Source organism: Trachurus japonicus, chromosome 1 (assembly GCF_045865225.1).
Source record: "Trachurus japonicus isolate A0001 chromosome 1, Traja_1.0".
Classification (NCBI taxonomy): Eukaryota; Metazoa; Chordata; class Actinopteri; order Carangiformes; family Carangidae; genus Trachurus; species Trachurus japonicus.
In genome coordinates, this window is record NC_140907.1 from 16,249,154 (window position 1) to 16,270,784 (window position 21,631).

The window sequence follows — 21,631 nt, forward strand, 5'->3', positions numbered from 1 at the left end:
TCTTGTGCCTCTCGTATCTGTGTAACCATACTGCCACACTTATCTGATTTAACAGCATGCGTGTTAAAGGGAAGAGCGATGAAGACACATGTATGCAGAATGAATTTCCCCAAAAGAGGAGAGAAAACGTAGTCAGACAATCGAATGAAGTTATTGGGCTGAGTGTGCTGAATGAGAAGTGTGGAGAAACATACCCTCTTTCCCAGGTGCTAGTAAATGTCTCACAGTGGAAGAGGGGTGAGGGGTAGAGCTTCAGCAAAAGTGGAGGGGGTGAGGAGACACAGAAAGGAAAACAGAGTCAAGACATGCTGAAGAGGAGTGCGTCATGACAAGGTTTTGAACTGCGTGTCTCTCATTGCACGCTGCACTTGACTCCAGCCTGCACTTCTCACCCTGTGTGCTTGTTAGAGAGGAAAGCAGAACTGAAAAGGCAGAGAGTATGGATGTCGGGAAGAGAGATGGGAAGAGGGAGGGAGGGAGAGTCAAAGCGAAGGAAGAGAGCAAACATGTGTTCTGACACAGTCAAAGGCTCACATTAAACCCTTACAGCTGTAGATCAGCTAAAGAACATGTAGTGCATGTGCAATGCGCCGCAGCAGAAGTGCAGTGTGTGTGTGCCATTAGTTCACTTTAAGTCCTTGAAGGGATAATGCCCCTGAATTTGTTTTGTTTACAGGTATGGCTCTGCCTTGATGATTTGGCCCTATTCAGGCTTACTGTATCTCTTTCCTATTTTTAAAAAATAGTGACGGTGAACAAAAAAACTTGTTGACTGGGACGACTGGGAGAATTTCGGGAGGATGGAGCGATGGGGCGAAGAACTGAACCATTTTACAATATGTCTGCTGTTTGTTGGTTTATTTATAAACACAAAACTCACGAAACATGCTATTTGGCTGGAGTTTCCATTTGGGCTGCCGTGCAAACAGGCAGAGGCAACACCTCTAAAGCAAGACCGTTGCTATATTTATATATAAAAGAAAAAATAAGACTATGGAAACCAAATGAATTTTATTTTACAGCCAACACTTATACAAATATATTAATGAGTAGAATATTCAGATTCAACCAATAAACCTTGCCAAATATTACACACTGGACCTTTAATGTTAAGTCAATGAGACTCAACACCTTTGGAGACGCATTTCACATTTTCACATTCTCTCCCTCTCTGGGTAAAAAGTAAAACCTTTTGAGGCTTTTGAGCCTGAATTCACAGACTACACTTTAACACTGCCCATAGGCTGAAGTGGAGCTCTTGTCCTTCTAAAGTTGGTGAGTCCAATGTGAGGCCAATGTCAAACAACATAAACATAAAAATTCAGATTAATGGGAAATGATTTGGATCCAACTCAAATAAGTCAGTTTGGTACTTTTTGCATAATCATGTTGACAAAAATGAAAACATAACCTCCTTGCCAGAGGTAATAATGATTTAAATTCTGTAATAACAGGGAGAGGTGGCCAGCATACATAGGACGGTTGGAGTTTGTGTTACGTAACTGGGGCTCATTCCTAGTCGAAAATAATAAAGGCCTGGCTGCTAGTTAAGAATGGACAATGCTTCTATTTTGCAGTCCTTTGGTTGATTTTGGGATGTTTGTGTTATGATGATCTGCCATGTTCTGCCAGTCAGTCTTGTTAAGTTCTCGTTCCTAATATTCAATATTACTTTAGGATGCATGCCTCGCTGCAGCCCTCAGGAGCATTAATCTCATCACGCCAATCCTGATCGGCTGGTGAACGTGTCCGTCCGGATCAGGTAGTGTCGCATACGTTAAATAGCTCATGCGGACGGCACCACCTCATTCAAACACCTTTAATGTCTGCAACATTAACAGCCCGCAGGTTGTTATGGGAGGGGAGGTTTTTAAAAAAAAAAAAAAAAAAGTCAGGCTTGATTCGAGTTTGGGCCTGATAATTCTGAAAACCTGTCGGGCCGGGTCAGGCTAGGGCTCCACCCCCTCGGGCCAGGGCAGAGCTCGGACCCAGATTCTAGGCCTGTGCAGGGCACTGACCCAGTGTGTGTGTAAGTGTGTACACAGCTTTAAGTAGCCTAGCTCAAGTATCTGTCATCCAAAATGTCCACACTAGTAGTCGGGATGTGTTTGATTTGGAGAGGAGCAAACATATCTGACTGGAGCTGGGTCACCGTGACGACCTTACCTTCAACGTGTCAGTGCAACGACAGGAGAGCAGAGAGGAAGTGTCTGGCCTGCAGATATTTGGACTCGTCATTGCAGGAAAAGCACAGGTTCAGCTGATTACACTGGCGATGGCCCTGTTCCATGTACAGTACACCGCGAAACGACTAGACAAGACGGCAGAGCCCAGTTTTACCAAAGAACACCTCATCACAACGCTGCGGCACCACTATCACAGATTTCACATGTTGAGTTTACTGATCACAAGCACATTCACTGGATGTTTGAAAGATAATACAGTGAGCTCATCAGTAAAATGATGACAACGTTTAGACATTACTCGGGTCATTGTCTCTGCACTGTTGTTCTGTCTTTCAGTGAGTGCACAATGCGTGATGGTATTAGGTTGTTTCATTAGTGATCATCAGTTGTACGCTATTTTTCACTGATACATTGTGGAACAATATGGACTATATATAGGGAGCAGTGAAGTAGTGAGAGATTTCAAACACAACCATGAGCAATAACCAGGCGCAGAGAGTGAAATTAAACAATGCTACTTGTTATAGTACAGTATGTCAGCCTCTGCTCCTTCTACCCTCATAAAAAAACCCATTAAAGTTGAATTTTTAGCCATTTTCAGTCTAATTTTGTATAACTAGACTTTGCTGTCCCTCATTTTCTCCCTTTCCCTCTCTCTCACACACACACATACATGCTAGCACACCAGTTGGTTAGCCAGGTCGTGTGGCAGCCGAGGTCAGGTCTCATTGGGTCTCGGGCTTGTTTGGATTGGTGGGATTTGGCCCAATCAGCATGCAGTGCTCCCATGTGTCAGTGATTAATTACTTGCGTTCTCCGCTGTGCTAATGAGCTTAATCAACTCCTCGTGAAGGCGCTTCCCATTAAATAGTAGGGCCAAAGGTGATGCTAAATTGACTCACTCCCAGCCCCCCTACTCACCCTCACTGTCGCACGGGGCTCGCTGTTTCTGACAAGTTCTTCTTTTGTGTGACTTTCTTTTTGTTGTTGTTGTTGTGCAGCTCTTTTCATTAGTTGTCATTGCTGTTTCACATCTGTTACCAGTTGCTCTGCGGACTTGATTTCATCTGTTGTTCTCCGTCATCATCTCTGCCACTCCGTGTTAGGTTGAAGCTTTGGGCTTGACTGACATGATGTGAGTGCTGTCGGAGCGTCAGATGTAACAGTGGGAGATTGAATCAGACAATTAATTTTATCTTCCTCGTGGTGCCCACAGTGGCGATAGCGGTGGAGTGGTGGAGAGAGCTTGAGGCAAACGCTACTTTTGTGTGCTTTCAGACAAGTCTTTACGCGTGCGCGCCTGCATGTGTGTGGGTGTGGGAGGTGGGTTTGCTGGGCAATGTGTGTGTGTGTGTGTGTGTGTGTGTGTGTGTGTGTGTGTGTGTGTGTAAGACAAAGAGATTTGTTCTAATTAGACATTCAGCTGATGATTACGTTTCAGGAGCTGGTGGTGCAGAATTGAAGACATGTTGGAGAGAAGATAATATAAACTCTCTAGAGCTTTAATGGAGTCTGATGGTTGAATGCAGGCTGTGGCTTTATCACATTTGGCTTACAGTAAAAGGAAAAGATCACATTGGGGAAAAAAGAGAACTTCTATTAATCATAAGTCATTAAAAATTCCTTGACGCCTTGGCATACTTGGATGGTTTTGTTTACTGGAGTGAGCTCCAGTTAGCGTGGGAATAAGTCCCTTCAGAGATTTTTGTTTGTTATACATCTTGTCCACTTTGCAGCTGTCTGAAAAATTCAAGTGCAGCACAGGAGTAATTCAATAAATGGCTTCATAAGCAACAATGTGGAGTTTGAAGTAAGAATGTAAAACCTCTGAACACTGTGCAGCACGAGGGACTTTCATTTCCTGAGTGAAGCGTGAATGCAGCCGCCTCCTCTGAGTCTGTCAGCAGTAGGATAACGCTCCCGACTTAGCCAAGTACAAGCCACGTGGCACTCTGCCTTGCTCATTTCCTGAGCCAGGGATTGAGCCTACTCCTCACTACTTGGTATGAGTTTGCAGATGATGTCATTGCTACCGAGTGTCATCTCTACTTGATAAATCAGGATACAGTTGACCTATCTAGACAGCATGTAAGCATGTGGCTTAGCTGCTGGCTGTCACATTGTGGGTAATAGATACTGTGACGAGGTCGCAGCTTATTGCATGAAAACGACTGTAAACTAGAAAATGGGCTGCAGTATTTACTACATGTACATCGCAGTATAATGATTATTGAGTGTAGATCGTGATGTACAACTTGAGAGATTTAAATTAAACTCATTCATAATCTTGGGAGCATCAGTGTGCTCTGCTAATTTCAGCCAATATACCTAGATTTTAATATATTTAAATATCTCTGCAGAATATAATTTGTGCAAAATTGGCATTTTATGCTGAGGGTGGAGCCGAAGGAGGACATATGGATCATTTGGAGTTTGAAAAACCCGGAAATGGTTCATCCTCCAGACAACATTTATATCCTTAGGAAATGTACAGTTTCTTATTAGATTTTAATATTCCCAGTGAACTTTGGTGTTGTGGTGGTGATGAGAGAGGAAACGTCAGTCAAACAATGAACATCTACAGTACATTTAATATGCAGTCATTGGTCCTGACGTAGTTTTCAGACGACCCTATCAACCAACACCATCGTTCTTACGCTATGCAGCTGACGTACAGTAGCAAAAAACAAACATGTTTTGCCTGCCGCTTTGATTAAACTTACCTTTTGTATCAGCAGCGTACCAGTCGTACAAATAAACAAATATGCAAATAAAATGATGGCAGGCAGCATTGTTAAGCAGGAATATGCTGTTTTTAACCAGCAACAGCTTTCTGCGGGGAGCTGATGTGTTGAGCTTCTATAAGCAGCTACTGTAAGACATCATTTGCATGATTTGATTTGTGAGCTTTACTCACCAGGTGCGGGGAGCAAGAGAGAGAGAGCAGCCTCACAGTCACTACTGAGAAAATCAACATATAATTATTCCCCATGTGCTGTGCTTTAAAAGTATATTTACACGCTCGGCAGGTGATGGTTATTCTTTGCATGAAGGTATGAATGAGTATCAATAGATGTCATGCCACTCAGATTTCACCTCAATAAACTGATTCTTAAAATTCTTTATAGGTATTTTTTTGCCTACAGTATGTAGTTTGTTGAGGGCGTAGCAGCTTGAAAGGCAAAGCAGCACATTGGAAATAACATGAAACAATGTTTTTTCTGTGATGATTTGTGCCTATCTTTCCCTTTGTTTGTGTTTAGATTCAGCACAAACACTGTGAACTCTGTTGGAGCTGTGGAGCTTCTTCAAAATTTCAAATTATTAAATCTGTGTCAATATATTGCTGTATACACTTTTTATAAACATTTTGATTTTGCATGGTAAGTGCGTGCATGCGTGTGTGTGAGATTGTTAATAGTCAGTGATCCATAATCACAGAGTTGTGTAGTTTTTGTTCAGTCCTACAAGTTGTCTCCTGGAGGCTTTAGTTGGACCATGTGCTGGTTTCTAACACAAGGTTGCAGCAAAGTGGATTCTGGCTCTTCTGTGAAGGAGTCCAAACAGTTTGGAAGTAAATGTGCACTTTCACATGATGCAACAAAGACTCTTTTTTTGGCTTGTCTGTTTGCAGAGGTCATTTGAGGTTCTTGTTGAAGAGTTGAGTTATTGCTGAAATTTTGAAAGATTTTCCTAATACTGAAAAGAGCTAAAAAAGACTTAAATGCAGTACAAATGCTGCTCTTTCTTGACCCAAATGTATTAGAGTTCTTCAAACCACACAAATGAAAGACAAAGCAAAGAACATCAACCTCAGCTATGATAAAAGAGGCAAATCTATTGCCTTAATTTTTTTTATTGCTGCCTTGAATTGTTCATTTACACACAACACCAAAACATTAGCACCACATAACGTTTTGTTATCCTGGCCTATGTAGATATCTAACCAGTTGCATACATCAGCAGTACAACAAACAAACAAACAAATACTATCCAAGAAATAATAATTTATTTTTTTCATTTTTTTTCTATTGTCACCATATTTCATATTCTCAAAATCAGCCTTGCATACAAAGGCCGTCCTGTGTGGAAAACAGCAGCACCATCGTCATCATCATCATCGCTCAACTGGCCACTGTGGAGTGAATCATATTTCGGTGCTTCTGAAATCATTTCCTCGACAAAAATAGCAGGAGTGTTTCAATCAGAACATTAAATGAAGTGCACTGAGTGAAGCTGGGGAAGAGTCGTGGAAACAGGGTCATTGATAATTAAGCAGCCGAATATGAGATTAATTAACGCTGTGTGTGTGTTTGATTAGGAATATGATGATGAAGCATGTTGGGCTCAAACTGAGGAGGATTGACAGCGGCAGTGGCTGCGCTCAGACTGTGAGGAGGAGAGATAGACAGAGGGAGGAAGATGAAAGGTGGAGAAAGACGAGTGTGATGAAGTGGAAAAAGCTGAGTGTTAGAGGGAACAATGTGCACGCTGCCACTTGTGTGTGTGTGTTTGTGAGCCCCTGTCTCTGAGTTCCAAGGGTTTGCCTGTTTTTTCAAGCGAGGCTCCTCTCTATCTCTCTCTCAGCCTTAACAGCCTCCACTTCTCTCCCGCTCTCCCTCTCTCTCTTTCTTCTTTGTCTGCCTCTTTCTCTCCCTGTTCCTCTCCTGCTCTGCTCCGTCTCTCTACCCTCCAGTCCTCTCCCGCCAGGGCTTGTTGAGCGGTGGGCCAATATGTCGCTCTGCCTCTGCAAATCTAATTGGAGACAGGCTTTCACTGGCATGACATGGAGATGAGTTGCCAAATCCTTTTCAGCCCTCCTGTTTGAGGCTCGCTCCCCTCAGCCTCAGCTCCTGTACAGTACTGCACACTGACGCAGCAGCTGCAGCCGCCGAGGCAGGCTCAGCGCAGACTACGCACCCAAGGAAGTGTCCATGACAGTCTTAGCCAAATCAAACATACCCAGTGCTCACCGTCTTAATGGGTTTAAATCACGCCATAGCCGCTGATGCATTCGCCGACAATTTAAATACATGACACTGAGAGGGAGAGACGTCAGCACTGTGGAGATCATGGAACTGTAAAAAAAAAAAGAAAGAAAACTCTGTGGTGTTGTATTTACACAGATGTGTGCGCATTAATGTACCGTGTGTTTCTGTCATCTGCTGGGTCTCCAGTGAGTTCACTGAGAGCGCAGAGTCATCGTCTTAACAGGAGGTTGCACTCGTATGTTACTGTAGGCAGCAGCACTGCACCTCAGGGAGCGGGAATGAGAGACGGTGGAGGTTTGTGTTACTAAGCTGGCTCTCTGGTGCCATATCTGCACAAAGGTTGAATACTGCCTCAGAAATGATTCACTCCTCCACCACCAGCCTGTTGTCTTGGATGGGGGAGTAATTCACACAACTAACTGTTGCAGATTCAGTGCAACTACACCTAGACTGCTTTGAGACTGAAAGCTGAAACACCAAGGCAACGTCTGATGGAAGTCAGGATGAGCAAAAGTGAGAATAGTGATATAAAGAAACAAAGACTATAACTGACAATACACATTAGTTTGTTATTACCTGCGACAGAAGAAACTACAGTATATTTAAAAGTACATCAGTGCACATGTTTTTAAAGAGGATTACAGCCTTTTGTGGAACATAATAAAACAAAAAAGAAAAGAAAAGGAAGAAGAAAAAAGACAGAAGGAACCTGAATACCAACTAAATTTTTCTCAGGAGATATACATGTTTTATTGATTAAATTACTTGCGGCGAACATCACATCTTTACCACTTAGTCAGATAGTCCCATTTAACATTTAAACCATCTTGAAAACAGGTATGAAAATATTAAACTCCAACGTAGGTAGTGATGGAATCTTATAACCTTTAATATTATTTTTTTATATCTCAATGTTTGAAATGTCATGAATCATATTTGTCAGCTTGATCTTTCATCTTCATCAACTAAGTATATTAGTGTGTGGAGTAACAGGTTATCTGGATGCTATTAGAGTTTAGGGTGAAATTAGCCGCTCTGGCCTAATTTTTATGAACAACAGTAAGATCCAGGGTAGTGTTACCATCGAGTCCTAGTCGTGAAGTTTTTTCTTGCAAACTTGTGTTTGAAAACACATCCAAACAGGGTTATGTTATAATGAAATACGAGTGTGAGCCTGGATTTTTTAAAACGTGCAATACCCTTCCTCAATTTGTCTTTACTTTAAAGTCTTCTTTGTGGATCATGCTCTGGACAGCGGTGTTGACTGTTGGAATGACATACACAACTTTAACTAAACCACTGAAACCTTTCTGACTTTCTCTCTGAGTGTTCATTTTAAAAATAGATGTAACTGAAATACAGAAGCAAAACATTTGTGCTGGGCAGCAGCAGCTGGAAAATGGTTTTGGGGTGACATGCTGGTTAACGTGTGTTGTTTTAATTGGTTGTGTTTCTGTCACTGTTTCAAACGTCTTTTTTTGTCCTACAACAGAAACAGAAACACTGAAAATAAGAACATCTTTATTGGTGATTCAGCTGTAATAAAATACTGCACATGTGAGCAAACGGACAAAGACATCACAGTGATGTCATTTGTTTACTGCAGTTTCACAGCAGTTCCCAACTACGTCCTCTTTTTCACACATTGAACATACACCTCATCTTGTTAAAGGTCCTTTATACAACAACCAGACAGACATGTTCATGCCTGTCCACCCCGCACTCCCTCAACAGTGTCTAACCAAATCTGGCAGCACAAATGACGAAATGTAACCCACCTCACCGCCAGTAAATTGTGATCTATAGAAAGGAGACACACGCAGCTTGAAAATGAGGGGATAAACCACTTTCTAGGGTTCCTCATGGTTGAGATGCAGGGCCGCTGCTAGGAATTTTGGGCCTCCTGAAAGAATACTTAGTTTCTGATGTAATACAGCCAATTATTATTATTATTTTTCCAGTTAACCTCTCAATAGAGTTACTGGACATTAGTATGTAAATTATGTATTACCAGTTGTCTTTATATTATATTCACAACAGTGACTTCAGATTTTGATAAATCTACATTACAGAACTGAGAGAGCTGAGTCAGTAATGTGTAGTTAAGTGATCGCCAGTGTCTACCTCAGTCACTCACCATCAGCATCCTCTGAGTGCTGGTCTGGGTGAGAGGATGTCACAGCTGATTCTGTGAGTAGCAACATAAAGTTTTAATTGTTCCATTTCATATTGTTTTTGTACACATTATATTTTATGGAACAAATGATAAAGAACTTACCAAAGCATATCGGTGTCATTCATTAGGCTACAGAACCAAACGAGCTGAAGGTAACTGATATATAAGTAGAGGCACAGCAGTACTCTAGGCATATCTACCTCATTTACCATTAAAATCATCTTTAGTGTGATGGCGGAGGTGATCTGGGTCAGAGGAGGCTGCAGCCCAGTCTGTGAGTAGCAGCCAGCACAAAGGTTTAATTTTAACAAGAGGCATGTTAACAAGCCATCAGTTTAGTTAGAACCACCAAGACTGTTTACATCAATACTACAATCTATGACTTTTCCTAAACATACTGTAATGTGTTTGATGGTTTCTGAAGCCTACAACTTATTAAAATGAAACACACGATAACTGAGCATGTATTCCTCAGGCCGCCTGCTTCAGCGGTCATAGACCGCTGTGGCCAGCAGTGGTTATAGAAATAATTACGGCACAATGTTTACACTTCATGGTTTTTTGTGTGTCTATTTTTTTCCTCACTAGTTGTTTTCATACAACATTAGTTTATATGTGAATCGGGAGTAAGCGAATGAGCGAGAGAAAGAGAGAGAAGACACCGGGCACACACCAATTACACATAACAGCAAAAACTAAAACATGTTTGTTAGAAATGAGAAGAAATGGAGAAGAAAAACACAAAGAATATATACATAATACATGTCCAGGAGACTTAATCCTGTCCTCACAGTGTGAGTGTGGAAGGATCGGATAATGGCACACAGACAGAACAACTATAAAAGACCTTGTAGATAATAAACTAAAGGCTCTGAGGGCAAAGATAATAATCCAGTAAATATCAGTGTGAACAGCGACACGACATGAGAGCAGCACACGTATCCAGATGCAGATGTGTGTCAGTACAGGCCCATCATCATTCAATCACTCATCCCTACCCCAACACAACATATTATGAAGAAGGACTAACATAGTATTTTTTTTTCTCCATTTACAGAACTGTGTGTGACTGGAAACGGTGTAATTACATATGAGGTCAGGGAGACTGCTGAGGGGCTTGTAGGGGGGTGGGCACGCTGCTTCTAGTGTTAAGCACTCTGTTAGTAGCTGGCGAGCCCAGCCTGTAGGCTGCCGATGTGAAATGACAGGCAGGTAAGCAAGCAGGCAGGGAGGTAGCTCCTGTGATGACACATGCAAACTACACCCACTCCCCAGGGCACCTGCATGGCAATGGAGCTGAGGTCCTTTATGTAGAAACTGAGGACAAAGAGGAAAAGATCGGGTGAGGGGGTCACAACAGAAAAGAGAGAGAGAGAGAGAAAAGGACACTAATGCCCAGTGAATAGAGGACAGGAATTAAATAGGGGTGATTAGGATATGAAAGAGAAAGTAGAATGAGATGATGATTAGCTGCAATCTAAGAAGGAGCGAATGAAGTAAGTAGTGCCCTCACGATCTGGCTGAATAGTAGGTTTGATCTGACAAGTGATTACACTGCTCTGAGCCCACTTTTACAAAGAGAGACAAGGAGACTATGATACCAAGACAAGGAGGGAGTAGAGGTTGAAGGAGAAATGAAAAGTGTGTGTGTGTGTGTTTGTAAGGAAGTGAGAAGAAATGAAAAAAATCCAGTTGAGAGCAGAATACTAAAGCATGACATGGTGTCTGTCTCTGTACACCTAAACCCCTATGTAGCGGAGGTAAGTGTTACTTTAGCTATTGTGATCACTGCATTTGAAAAATTATATTTAACTAATTCAGCAGCAATAATGTCTTCATGCGGAACAGTTTTCAGTGAAACCACGTTGTGCGGACATAGCCAGCATTTTAGAAACCTCCCTCAGATAGTTATGAGGCAAAAGGAAAGTGTCCATATTTTGAATTATTTGGACTTTTCATATTTCATTCATTGAGTTAACTGTTCAATTATACATGAAGGTCTAATGCTGTTTCAAAGCTTTCTCTTCATAGCAAGCATTAAAATTATGGCGGAGAAATGCTGAAGCATTTTATCTGTTAGTTTTGCTGGCATAAAGTACATGTAGTCCAATTTAGACTTGTTGAATCTAAGCTATTGGAAATGGCTTTTAAAGCAGCCAGCATGTGTAAGTCATTCAGTGTAGAATTCAAACTCAGGTGGCAATTCACAAATAAATAGATAAATTAAATACATCACATGGGGTGTCCTTAATTGTTGCCATAGCCCTAGGTAGAAGAAATAGTCCTTATGTGTTGACAGTCAGTTAATTACCCACATACTGTATGTTGAATTTTAAACACCACTTTTCATTGCAAAGAGCATCAGAAACCAAAATCTATTACGTTAACTCCATTGTGGAGGCAAAAACTTAAAAATATCTCAACAATACAGTATTTGGACAGTGAGTAATCATTCAAGACTTTTTTTTCTCATTCTGACCTAAAGGATGAGGCTGGTGTTATTTTCTATATTCTAGTCTATATATTCCATATTTGCAACAAACCCCATGGAAATAGGCCTACAAAAACCAATAATGCATTAGTTCACCCATCAATTCTTTCCTTATGCACCAACCCTGTCTGCAGCATTCATCACAAAACCCATTTGTTCCTACTGAAGATGCAAATCCATAAAATAGATCATAAATATGCAATTTTAATTTTCACAAAATGGTCAGTGATTTTCTTAAACGGTTGGACACCGTAGTATTTAACACACATTGTTCAAACAGGAGAAAATAGGGCATGTGCTAAGAACTATTTTCAGCTTAATACACAATTTATGCTCTGGTGAATATTTACAGCAGTAGGACGGTGTATGTGGGATTGATTCAAAATAAATTACAGTGCACATGTTCTTAGTAATGAAGGAACATGTCATCCAGAGCAACAGTGTGAGTCACTGATACATTTTTAATCATTTTAGAACAATATGATGAATAAGCTATATAAAATGTATTAGCATAATTAAGTTTTGATCTTTTTATGGGGTTTTGTTGTCAATGAGAAAAATTCAGAATATCACCAGTCTTATCCTCCTTAAGACAGGAGGGAGTTTTCAGTGTGGTGAACAGATGGCAGGATGGATACTGGGAAGGGTTGGAGGAATTATACTGGATCCACAGATGGAACGATAATGTCGGGGTAAATCATATGTACAGTAGCACTCGTTTTTACAATTCATTTAAAACTCAGCATGTTGAAGCTGAAATCCTCAAACGGTGATTGGTTTTGATGGAAAGTGTCAGGTCAAAAGTGGACGGTGCATTAGCTGTCAGTCATGCATGAGAGTCCCTTCATTATCTTTCTGAACCAACCACAGTGTATTTACTGGTGTAGGTGACAACGTCAGCCTACACACACACACACACACACACACACACATACAGTACACTCTCACACTCACACAGCCTGCTTATTTCCACCGCTGCCAATCCCCTCACCATCACTTGACACTGCTATGTTATAACCTCATTACAGTGAAAAGTAGGTAACATATCATTTCTGTCCCTGTGGGTAAAAACAAGGAAGACCGGGAGAGATGAGCTTTGATGTAGAGTGGAGGTAGCACACCTAACCTGGGGAGTGCTCAGCCTCCTGCATGACTAACATGTATGACTGATGTGGATGGATATACGTAGTTCACATATGTGCATGCTGAAACATAAACATCAGTGCATGCAAGTCTAAGTTATTCTGGAGGGCATATCCAGGTAAATCCAGTACTGAAGAGTGAATTTTTGAACTTTAACCTTGTACAGTATGTAAACTCAAGTTTGATACAATCAAAAAAAAGATAATTGATTAAATAGCATGTGAGGTAATCTGTGCCATTGTGATGTGCGGAGGATCCCAGATTTTACCTCAAGTTCAATCATTGTCTTCACCTTACGTAAAAAAGTAGAAAACAGAAACGGAGTAATTTCTAGGAAATTCAAGTACTGTTATTTTGAGAGTGAGACGAGAAGATTGATATCGATCACAGGTCTGTGTGTAATGTGTGAGGCTGGAGTCAGAACATGTTAAAGCTTACTACAGTACCCAGCTGTTCCCTGGCACAGCGCCTGTTCACATTTCGTATCATCTCTGAGCTGCAGTCAGGGATGTTGCAGGGCAGAATTATTTATATGTTATACCCTGTTTAAACAAGAGAACCTTAAAGGCAGTGTGAGATATATTTCAAGTCATGTTTGTGAAATCTGTTTTCGTGTATGTCATTTTATACATGAAATAATACTCTTTTTAGAGGAATTACCAAAACTGCAGTTTCTCAGAAATGTTCCCCAAAATACAATGTTTGATCAAAAAGGGATAAACAACATCTGTTTGGTAATTGATTAATGATTGAAGACATTTGGTAAACAAAAATGGCCTCCCTTGATTTTCTGTTCTCAAATGTGATGATAATGGTCTGATTATCTTTAGATTATTGGTTGCCAAAGGGAAATAATAATCAGCTTTTTTTTGCCTTATTCTAATAAAGTAATAATCGAAATGATTAGCAGATTAATTGATAATGAAAACTAGTGCTAGTTGTCGCCTCAATAATCACCCACATTTGTCTTTAGCATTCCTAATGAAATTAACCAACTTTACTTTGTGTTTTTTGGTAATAAGCTAATATAGCATGCTAATATCCTAAAGCGATGGTGAACATTTATTTGCTAATTACTGGACAAACTAATTTGTCTGCTTGTTGATGATAGTATAAAGCATGTGCGCTCTGTGGAGCGGCAACAAAGTAACAACAAAGACACCAGGCGGAGAGCGTGAATCACCCGAAATGATGCTTCGGCAGACCTGCCCTCGCTTTTGAGGTCGGTTGTGAGAAAAATGCCTGCTGTCCAGACAACTGTGTTTTTTTAAATCTACTTTTTTTTGTTGTTCTTCATCACGCGATCGACCCACACTGTCTTCGATCGCGATCAACGTAATGAGCACCCCTGGTAAATGTTATGGCTCTAAGTTGTGTGGAGGGTTGGACTGGACTTGATTGGCCTGAAGGACATGAATGCACTGCACTTTAAAGTTGCATTACTTATTATTTATTTATTTATCTCATACTTGTGTTTGGTGTGTGTGTGTGTGTGTGTGTGTGTGTGTGTGTGTGGTGTGTGTGTGTGTGTGTGTGTGTGTGTGTGTGTGTGTGTGTGTGTGTGTGTGTGTGTGTGTGTGTGTGTGTGTGTGTGTGTGTGCATGTGTGAGTGTTTGCTGTTTATTGTGATCTTACCTGAACTGCTCAGCGTGCTTTTTAATTGCCCCTTGGGGATGAATAAAGTTTTTTGAATTGAATTGAATTGAATTGTATAAAGCGTATGCTAAGCTAGGCTAACCATGTCCTCCAGCTCTGTGTTTTCCTCCCTATTGGGTCTTTTGGTATATTTTCAAATGTTGGACTATTGCTTTAATCCTAACACTTTCAAATTAATTGTCCAGTGTTTAAGCTTGAGCCAATGCCTCCAGTCATCTCAGTCACATTTCAACAGTAGCCTATATTTCATTCTGGGCAAACAGAAGACCCCAGACATGATGCTGTCCTCATTACGGCCCCTCTAGCATGTCGCCTCTGGTCACTTACATTTGTGAATAATCCATCTTGACTTCTATGTCCCGATGAGTTGCTGGCCCGCCCTTGACCAATCCATGACATGAGCCATCAGGCTCCTGCAGCTCCAAGAGCGCTTCTGACTTTGTCTCTTCCCTCTCTCTCGTTGAAGAAAAATGTTTTGACAGAAATGTGTCCAGGAGACTACATTAAACATCATGGGGCCAGGTGGTGGCCCTCTTACCTGTTGGGTTCCCTGTAGCATACTAAATGAGCTAAGATTTATCAGGGTTCCTTGATAATGAATGAGTCACCTTTTCTTGTTTTGAATATTCATAACTATAAAAAACTATACTGTATAAACTGTAAAAAAAAAAAAAAAAACATTTTTGACATTGCATGGGAGTAGTGGTCTAGTTATAAAAAAGTACAATGTAAACAAATATGTCATGTTATTGCATATTATTTTGTGCCGTTTCAAAATATGAACAGAGGAGACACTCAGAGCTACAAACTGCACTTTATTTGTTCCTGAGGCTTGCGGTCGCTGGACACGCTCCATCATCGTCTGTGCCCTACCTTCCAGTTCACTCTCATGCTGTATGACTCATGACCTTGTTCGCTGATCAGCTCCATGTTTCTGGTTTCTAGGACGACAACTCCATGTTTTTCCAGTTTGGTCCGTCCATCGAGCAGCAGGCCTCCGTCATGTTGAACATCATGGAGGAGTATGACTGGTACATCTTTTCCATCGTCACCACATACTACCCAGGCTACCAGGATTTTGTTAATAAGGTAAATTAAACGGCACTCTATAACAAACATGTACACAAATATGCCCCACAAATCAGTATATTACCATTGATATGGCATGATTTAAGTATTGTTAATGCTCAACACTTGTACAAAATATACTGCTTATAATAATAATAATCATCATCATCATTTTTATTTATAATGCGCTTTTATAAGTGCTCAAAGACGCTTGGCAATAAATTGAGGCCAGACTATTACCTGCAAAGATAAATATGTTCTTTTGATAAACACCGACTCCAGAGACAGCAGGACACTTATTACATATAAAGCTAATGGCCATAAACTTTTTCAACCACGATTTCATATTAGAGATTCATTTCTGCTCTGCGTCCCAGGAACATTAGATGTTATTACTTTTGTCTTTTGGGGACCCATTAGAGGAGGGCCTGACACTTCCTGTAAGTTTCACATCATTTCTTTTTAGTTTTCTTTATTATTTATATCGTGCAATTTATTTAGCAAAGCTATACAATGGATGGAATAATCGTAACAAAAGTATCTGCAGTATGTCTGAGTCTGGTTTTAAGCCTTTATTTCAAGCTTTTAAAAAATGATAAGGTTTGGCAGAGCCTGGTACAAGTGGGTTGTAAGTTCCATTTTCTGATTGCTTTAATGGAAATAGGAGATTGGCCGAACATGTCCTTTTGAATGCAGCCACTCACTGACGCTTCAGCCTCCTTATCTCCAGAGCTGAGAACAGACACTTTAAAGTGGATGGTATGAGATTCTGAACAGCTTTGAACATCAGACACTTCACAAAATGAAAAGTTATTGAAAGTAAGCTAATCATATCTCCTAATAATACTGCAGCAGTGTAACAATCTGAAAAAAATAAAAAATAAATAAAAAAAAGAATCATGTAAATAGAGGTCATGAATGATTATAATTAGTGGTAATGGTCCTCTGAGGTGCTATGCTCAGTGAGCTTTATGCTGAAAGACTACAGTAATGTACAGTACAGTATAGACCCTTATATCAGCTGGTTTAGTTTGTATCATCTGTACTGTATATTTGTGTAATATTTGAAAATATTTTTGAAAAAAAGAAATTCAAATCCCCAGTGAATACAGTAGCAAGAAAAGCTTAAACCAGTGTGCATTTGTGCAGCCAGTTATTACCAACAACATAAATCTCATTCCTGTCCTCTTGCAAGAACAAATATAATATTGTAATATATATTGTAACTCCCTTTGAATCATTACCCCATAAAAGTCATGGATCCACAAATAAAAATAAAAATAAAAATATATAATAAATATAAAAACATTGTTTTGTGATATGGGATTACAAGTGCCCAATGAAAATAAAGTTAACAATATCATATATAATCTCTATATGATAGTTTTGTGTTTGGTGTGTGTGTGTGTGTGTGTGTGTGTGTGTGTGTGTGTGTGTGTGTGTGTGTGTGTGTGTGTGTGTGTGTGTGTGTGTGTGTGTGTGTGTGTGTGTGTGTGTGTGTGTGTGTGTGTGTGTGTGTGTGTGTGTGTGTGTGTGTGTGTGTGTGTGTGTGTGTGTGTGTGTGTCTTTAGGATTTGGGAGCCATTTGAGGAACATTACCTAATCTCACTCTTGTTACATTTACAAAAAAGAATCGACCAGTGCTTCCTACTCCCAGGAGACGTGTAAAGACAAAACATTTTTGCAATCCGGGAGCTGGAGGAGGAGACATCTCAGTCAATTTTGTTCCAGTATCTCTCTTTAACAACTCCACTGAATATGTGCAGCCTACACTTTTTAAAACCACATCTCCCTTTCCTATCTACTGTAGGTCCGCAGCACCATAGAGAACAGCTTTGTGGGCTGGGAGCTAGAAGAGGTCCTCCTACTGGACATGTCTGTGGACGATGGAGACTCCAAGATCCAGAACCAGATGAAGAAACTGCAGAGTCCCGTCATTCTGCTTTACTGCACTAAGGAGGAAGCCTCCACCATCTTTGAAGTAGCTCATTCTGTAGGTCTTACTGGCTACGGCTTCACCTGGATCGTGCCCTCACTGGTGGCCGGAGATGCAGATAATGTTCCCGCTGTCTTCCCCACAGGTACGCCCAAACACCAGGGGCTGGTTTCATAAAGACTGGCTTTTGACTGTCTATCAAACCTAAAGAAAAGTCAGACTTTAAACCTCTAAATTTGCACAAAGCGATGTACTTTCTCATTATTTTAACATAAGTAAGACCAAGGAACCATGTCAAATACTGAGCTCCATTCATGGGAGTAAAAACCTTCCTACAGATACACATGTATCTAGCCACTCATGAATCTGAGTTGTGCTGTGTTGAGCATGATTCCTACATCTGTACTTTGATTGGACAATTCTTTTCTAAGGGATTCACCAGCACTGCTTATTCTCACACATCTGTTCTCCTTTTTTGTTTCCTTTTACTCATTAAAGACGAGTCATAGAGAATTAGGAAGCCACAAGGCCATGCTGATCAGCCTGTCCTCCATTTTTTGTAAAGTCAAGTAAGTTCTAGTTGTTGGAATCAGGATGATTGCGACTGGCTCAAGTCTCTGTGTTGCAGGATATTTGAAGAAGGTTAAGTCTTACTTAACGTTTCCCTGTAGTGTTGCAGGGTGTTTCTCACAAGTCTCAGTGGGAGGCACAAGGCTGCAGAGCCTTATTCACAGTTAGTAGCAGCCATCACTGCTTGCAGGTTTTGAATCTCTGATTGTGTGAAGAACTTGGTGACGAGGCAAAGGTGCCCTGTGGAAATGTAAAAGATGATGTCCTCGCTCCAAGTTAGTTACTTTCCCTTTGCAGCGGTTTCCACCCACATGTTCTATAGGCATTTTAAATTTGGGGCATGAAAAAACTGTGCGGACATGCAGAAAATGTAAGGAAAGTAGGTACAAAGACTAAGGTGAAGCAGGTGTAACACAAAGAGACTTAGTGAATGAGTCATGACATACTTGACACATGTGACTTCAATGTCCGCTGAAGCCTCCTCTCTACTGATGAGACAAAAAATAGTGGCAGATCAGATCTGTGTGGATTGATGAGACGGTTACTATGGAAATTGCTGTTGGTGTAGAGTTTGCATAGGAGTCACATAGTTAATCCTTTGCCTTAAAATAAGTCAGTCTTCTTTGTGCAGAAACTTTCTAAATTGTTTTTGATTCATGTAAGAGCAAAAATATGAAGTCTCTGGTCTTGGTCAGTCTAAAATATCTTCATGAAACCCACTCCAGATAAGTAGGAGGTGTTATTACCATTTCAGAGTTTAAATAGAGATCTCAAACAAATAATACCAATAGACTCTCTATCATCACACTGTGAATGATTTTTTTTTCATCACTGTACATGACAAACAACCACTAATACCATTGATGATAAATCGTGATAGGTTTAGTCTCCACTCTTTTTAAAAAGGTGTAGCTTTTGTGCTCTTTCACAGCATCAACTGCATTTATCTGTTGCATCAATTTGAAATTCATTCAGTACCTGCATCACTAGATTCTCCATCTCCATTCACTGGGCCCATCTTGTGTGGTGACAGAAGTTAAGGGGTCAAAACCAGGATCAAACAACTCCTTACTGAGCAACAGACTTAAATGTACACACCACATTTTTCTGTGGTATGTTCTTAGAAAAAACTTTGTATTGAAATGCGGGCACAAATGACAGATGGGCCTCTTTGCATATATGCAAATGTCCTCCTAGTTTATTTGCAGTATGCTGTCCCAGTCAGTGGTAGGCTGCATACTAATTAACCTCAGGTAAGTAAGACTTTGATTTGGTCCTCTGTGGTAATTTTACATTCACTCCTTATGCAATACTTCACATAAATATGAGACAAATGTAGAATGACAAGGTTTGTGTTTTTTTATTGTGGCTATCAGGTCTAATAATAGTCTGAGCTTTGGCCTCACTGGAATCCATCATTAAGAGAATTTCCTGTGATGTTGTTTTGAAAATGTCTCCAGGGCTGCAGGGCATCGGGTCAAGCAGGAAAAAGACCTCTTTGTCTCTTCCTCGCACCTTTCCTCTCCACTGGTCACTTTGAAACAGTCCATTTGTATTGCAAGACAATCACTTCTGCACTTCCATTTGCTTGTCTATCCTATTTTATCGTGTGTGAAACCAGTAACTGCACAAACATTGCCTGAAAACGCAACAGATTTAAACATATTCTAAACCAGCAATGGAAAATGACCCAAAAACACAGTTTGGAAATTGATGTTGACATTTGATAGCCAGTAGTTATTAATGCTTGAAAAGTCAAGCATAACAAAATGAGCGGGAGGATGACTGATAAAGTTATATTTAGATATCTTTTTCATGTGTTTTCAACCCATATGAGCTTTTTTCTAAAAGTAAATAGCTCCACTCTGGCTTGGAACAAATTAAAATATTGTAGGTATGATTACACTCTTAATTTTGTCTCAGTGTTTTGCCACTTCTCACATCCTCTAAAATGCTTTCATTTTTGTATATCTTTTCCCCCTCTGGCTATTTTTCATTACACTCTGCCTCTGCTTCCCTATTTGTATCCTCCCTCTCTTTCTCACACTTTCTGCCTCCCTCCTCCTCCTTTTCATCTTTCTACATTCTTCTTTCTTCTACTTCTCTTTCTTCCCACTCTCCATGCACCCCTCCTCTCACCTCTCTCCATCTCTCTCTTTCCCAGGGCTTATCTCAGTGTCATATGACGAATGGGACTACAACATCGAGGCCAGGGTACGTGATGCAGTGGCTGTCATTGCCACGGCGACCTCCACCATGATGCTGGACCGGGGGCCACACACCCTGCTGAAGTCGAGCTGCCTCGGGACGCCTGACAAAAAGAGCTCCAACACCGGCCACTCCAAGGAAATACTGAAGTGAGTCAGTGCAGGGCGGGGGTGTGTGGTGATGGGAAGGCAGGGCAGATGGGCTGGACTAATGCAAATATTGGTAAGATTTGGATTCCATGCCGACATGTTGAGCATGGGCCTGTCGTATTTGGAGGGTGGTCTCTTTTCCTCAGGCTTTACAACACCTGCTACAACATCTTTCTAAAGGCTTGTGGCTAGAGATTTAGTGTAGTTACAGGTTACTTAGAAAAAACACCTCTTAACTGCCTTCTGGCAGTGCCATACCACAAATCTAAACCAAAAAAGGAATAATGATACTGTAGTAGCTATGTCTCACACTTGATATGCGTTAAAGATGTTTATCCTTGGGGCGGTGTTTAGCTCAGTTGGTAGAGCACCCGCCCCATGTGTTGAGGCTATAATCCTCACTGCAGGCGGCCCCGGTTCGAGTCCCGCGTCGGACGGCCCTATCCTGCATGTCATTCCCCCCATCTCTGTCTCCCATTTCCTGTCACACTCTCAACTGTCCTATCGAATAAAGGCATGAAAAGCCAAAAAATATATACTTTAAAAAAGATGTTTATCCTTGAGCAGCTTTGGCCAAACTTGTGTCAGACTGTGTTAAAGTTGGCCAAACGTACATTGAAGCGGCCTGTTCTTAAAAGGTGTTGGCCGTGATTGGCCAGCTGTGCGCAGCTGAGAAAGTAAGCTGATCTTCTTCTTTCTCACTTTCATTTTGTCCCCCCATTCCTGACACAACTATTTCTGTCCCACTGCAGCACTGGAATATCTTCCAGGAGACACTGTCTGAAAATGTGCACAGTATCAGTTTTAAATGATGCCCTGTCACCTACTTCTCATTGATGGCTAGCCTTTCACTCTGCTGATGTAATCTGGTGTTAACACTTGTTGCTGAATGAAACCCTGTCACAAGTTCATAAAATGTGGCACCTTTATGTCTTGTTTTGTTCAAACTGAAGTCCACATTTCCAAAACACTCTGTACTTTACAATGATATGTGGCAGAGAAAAGCAGGAAAAACTTGAGAGTCTGGTATCAGACGATAATTTATTGTGGTTTTACA

At 40.8% G+C, this 21,631-nt stretch overlaps 1 protein-coding gene across 5 annotated transcripts in view; it reads left to right on the plus strand.

Annotated features, from left to right (window-relative positions):
- grin2bb (glutamate receptor, ionotropic, N-methyl D-aspartate 2B, genome duplicate b) overlaps window positions 1–21,631 on the plus strand; it is a 103,472-nt gene that overhangs the window by 47,085 nt on the left and 34,756 nt on the right. For all 5 annotated transcript variants that reach the window (XM_085775907.1, XM_085775870.1, XM_085775878.1 and 2 more), the window contains 3 exons: window positions 15,589–15,732; window positions 17,522–17,792; window positions 20,382–20,574. In XM_085775907.1, the coding sequence (XP_085632033.1) occupies window positions 15,589–15,732; window positions 17,522–17,792; window positions 20,382–20,574 (608 nt within the window). The remainder of the gene's footprint in view (window positions 1–15,588; window positions 15,733–17,521; window positions 17,793–20,381; window positions 20,575–21,631) is intronic.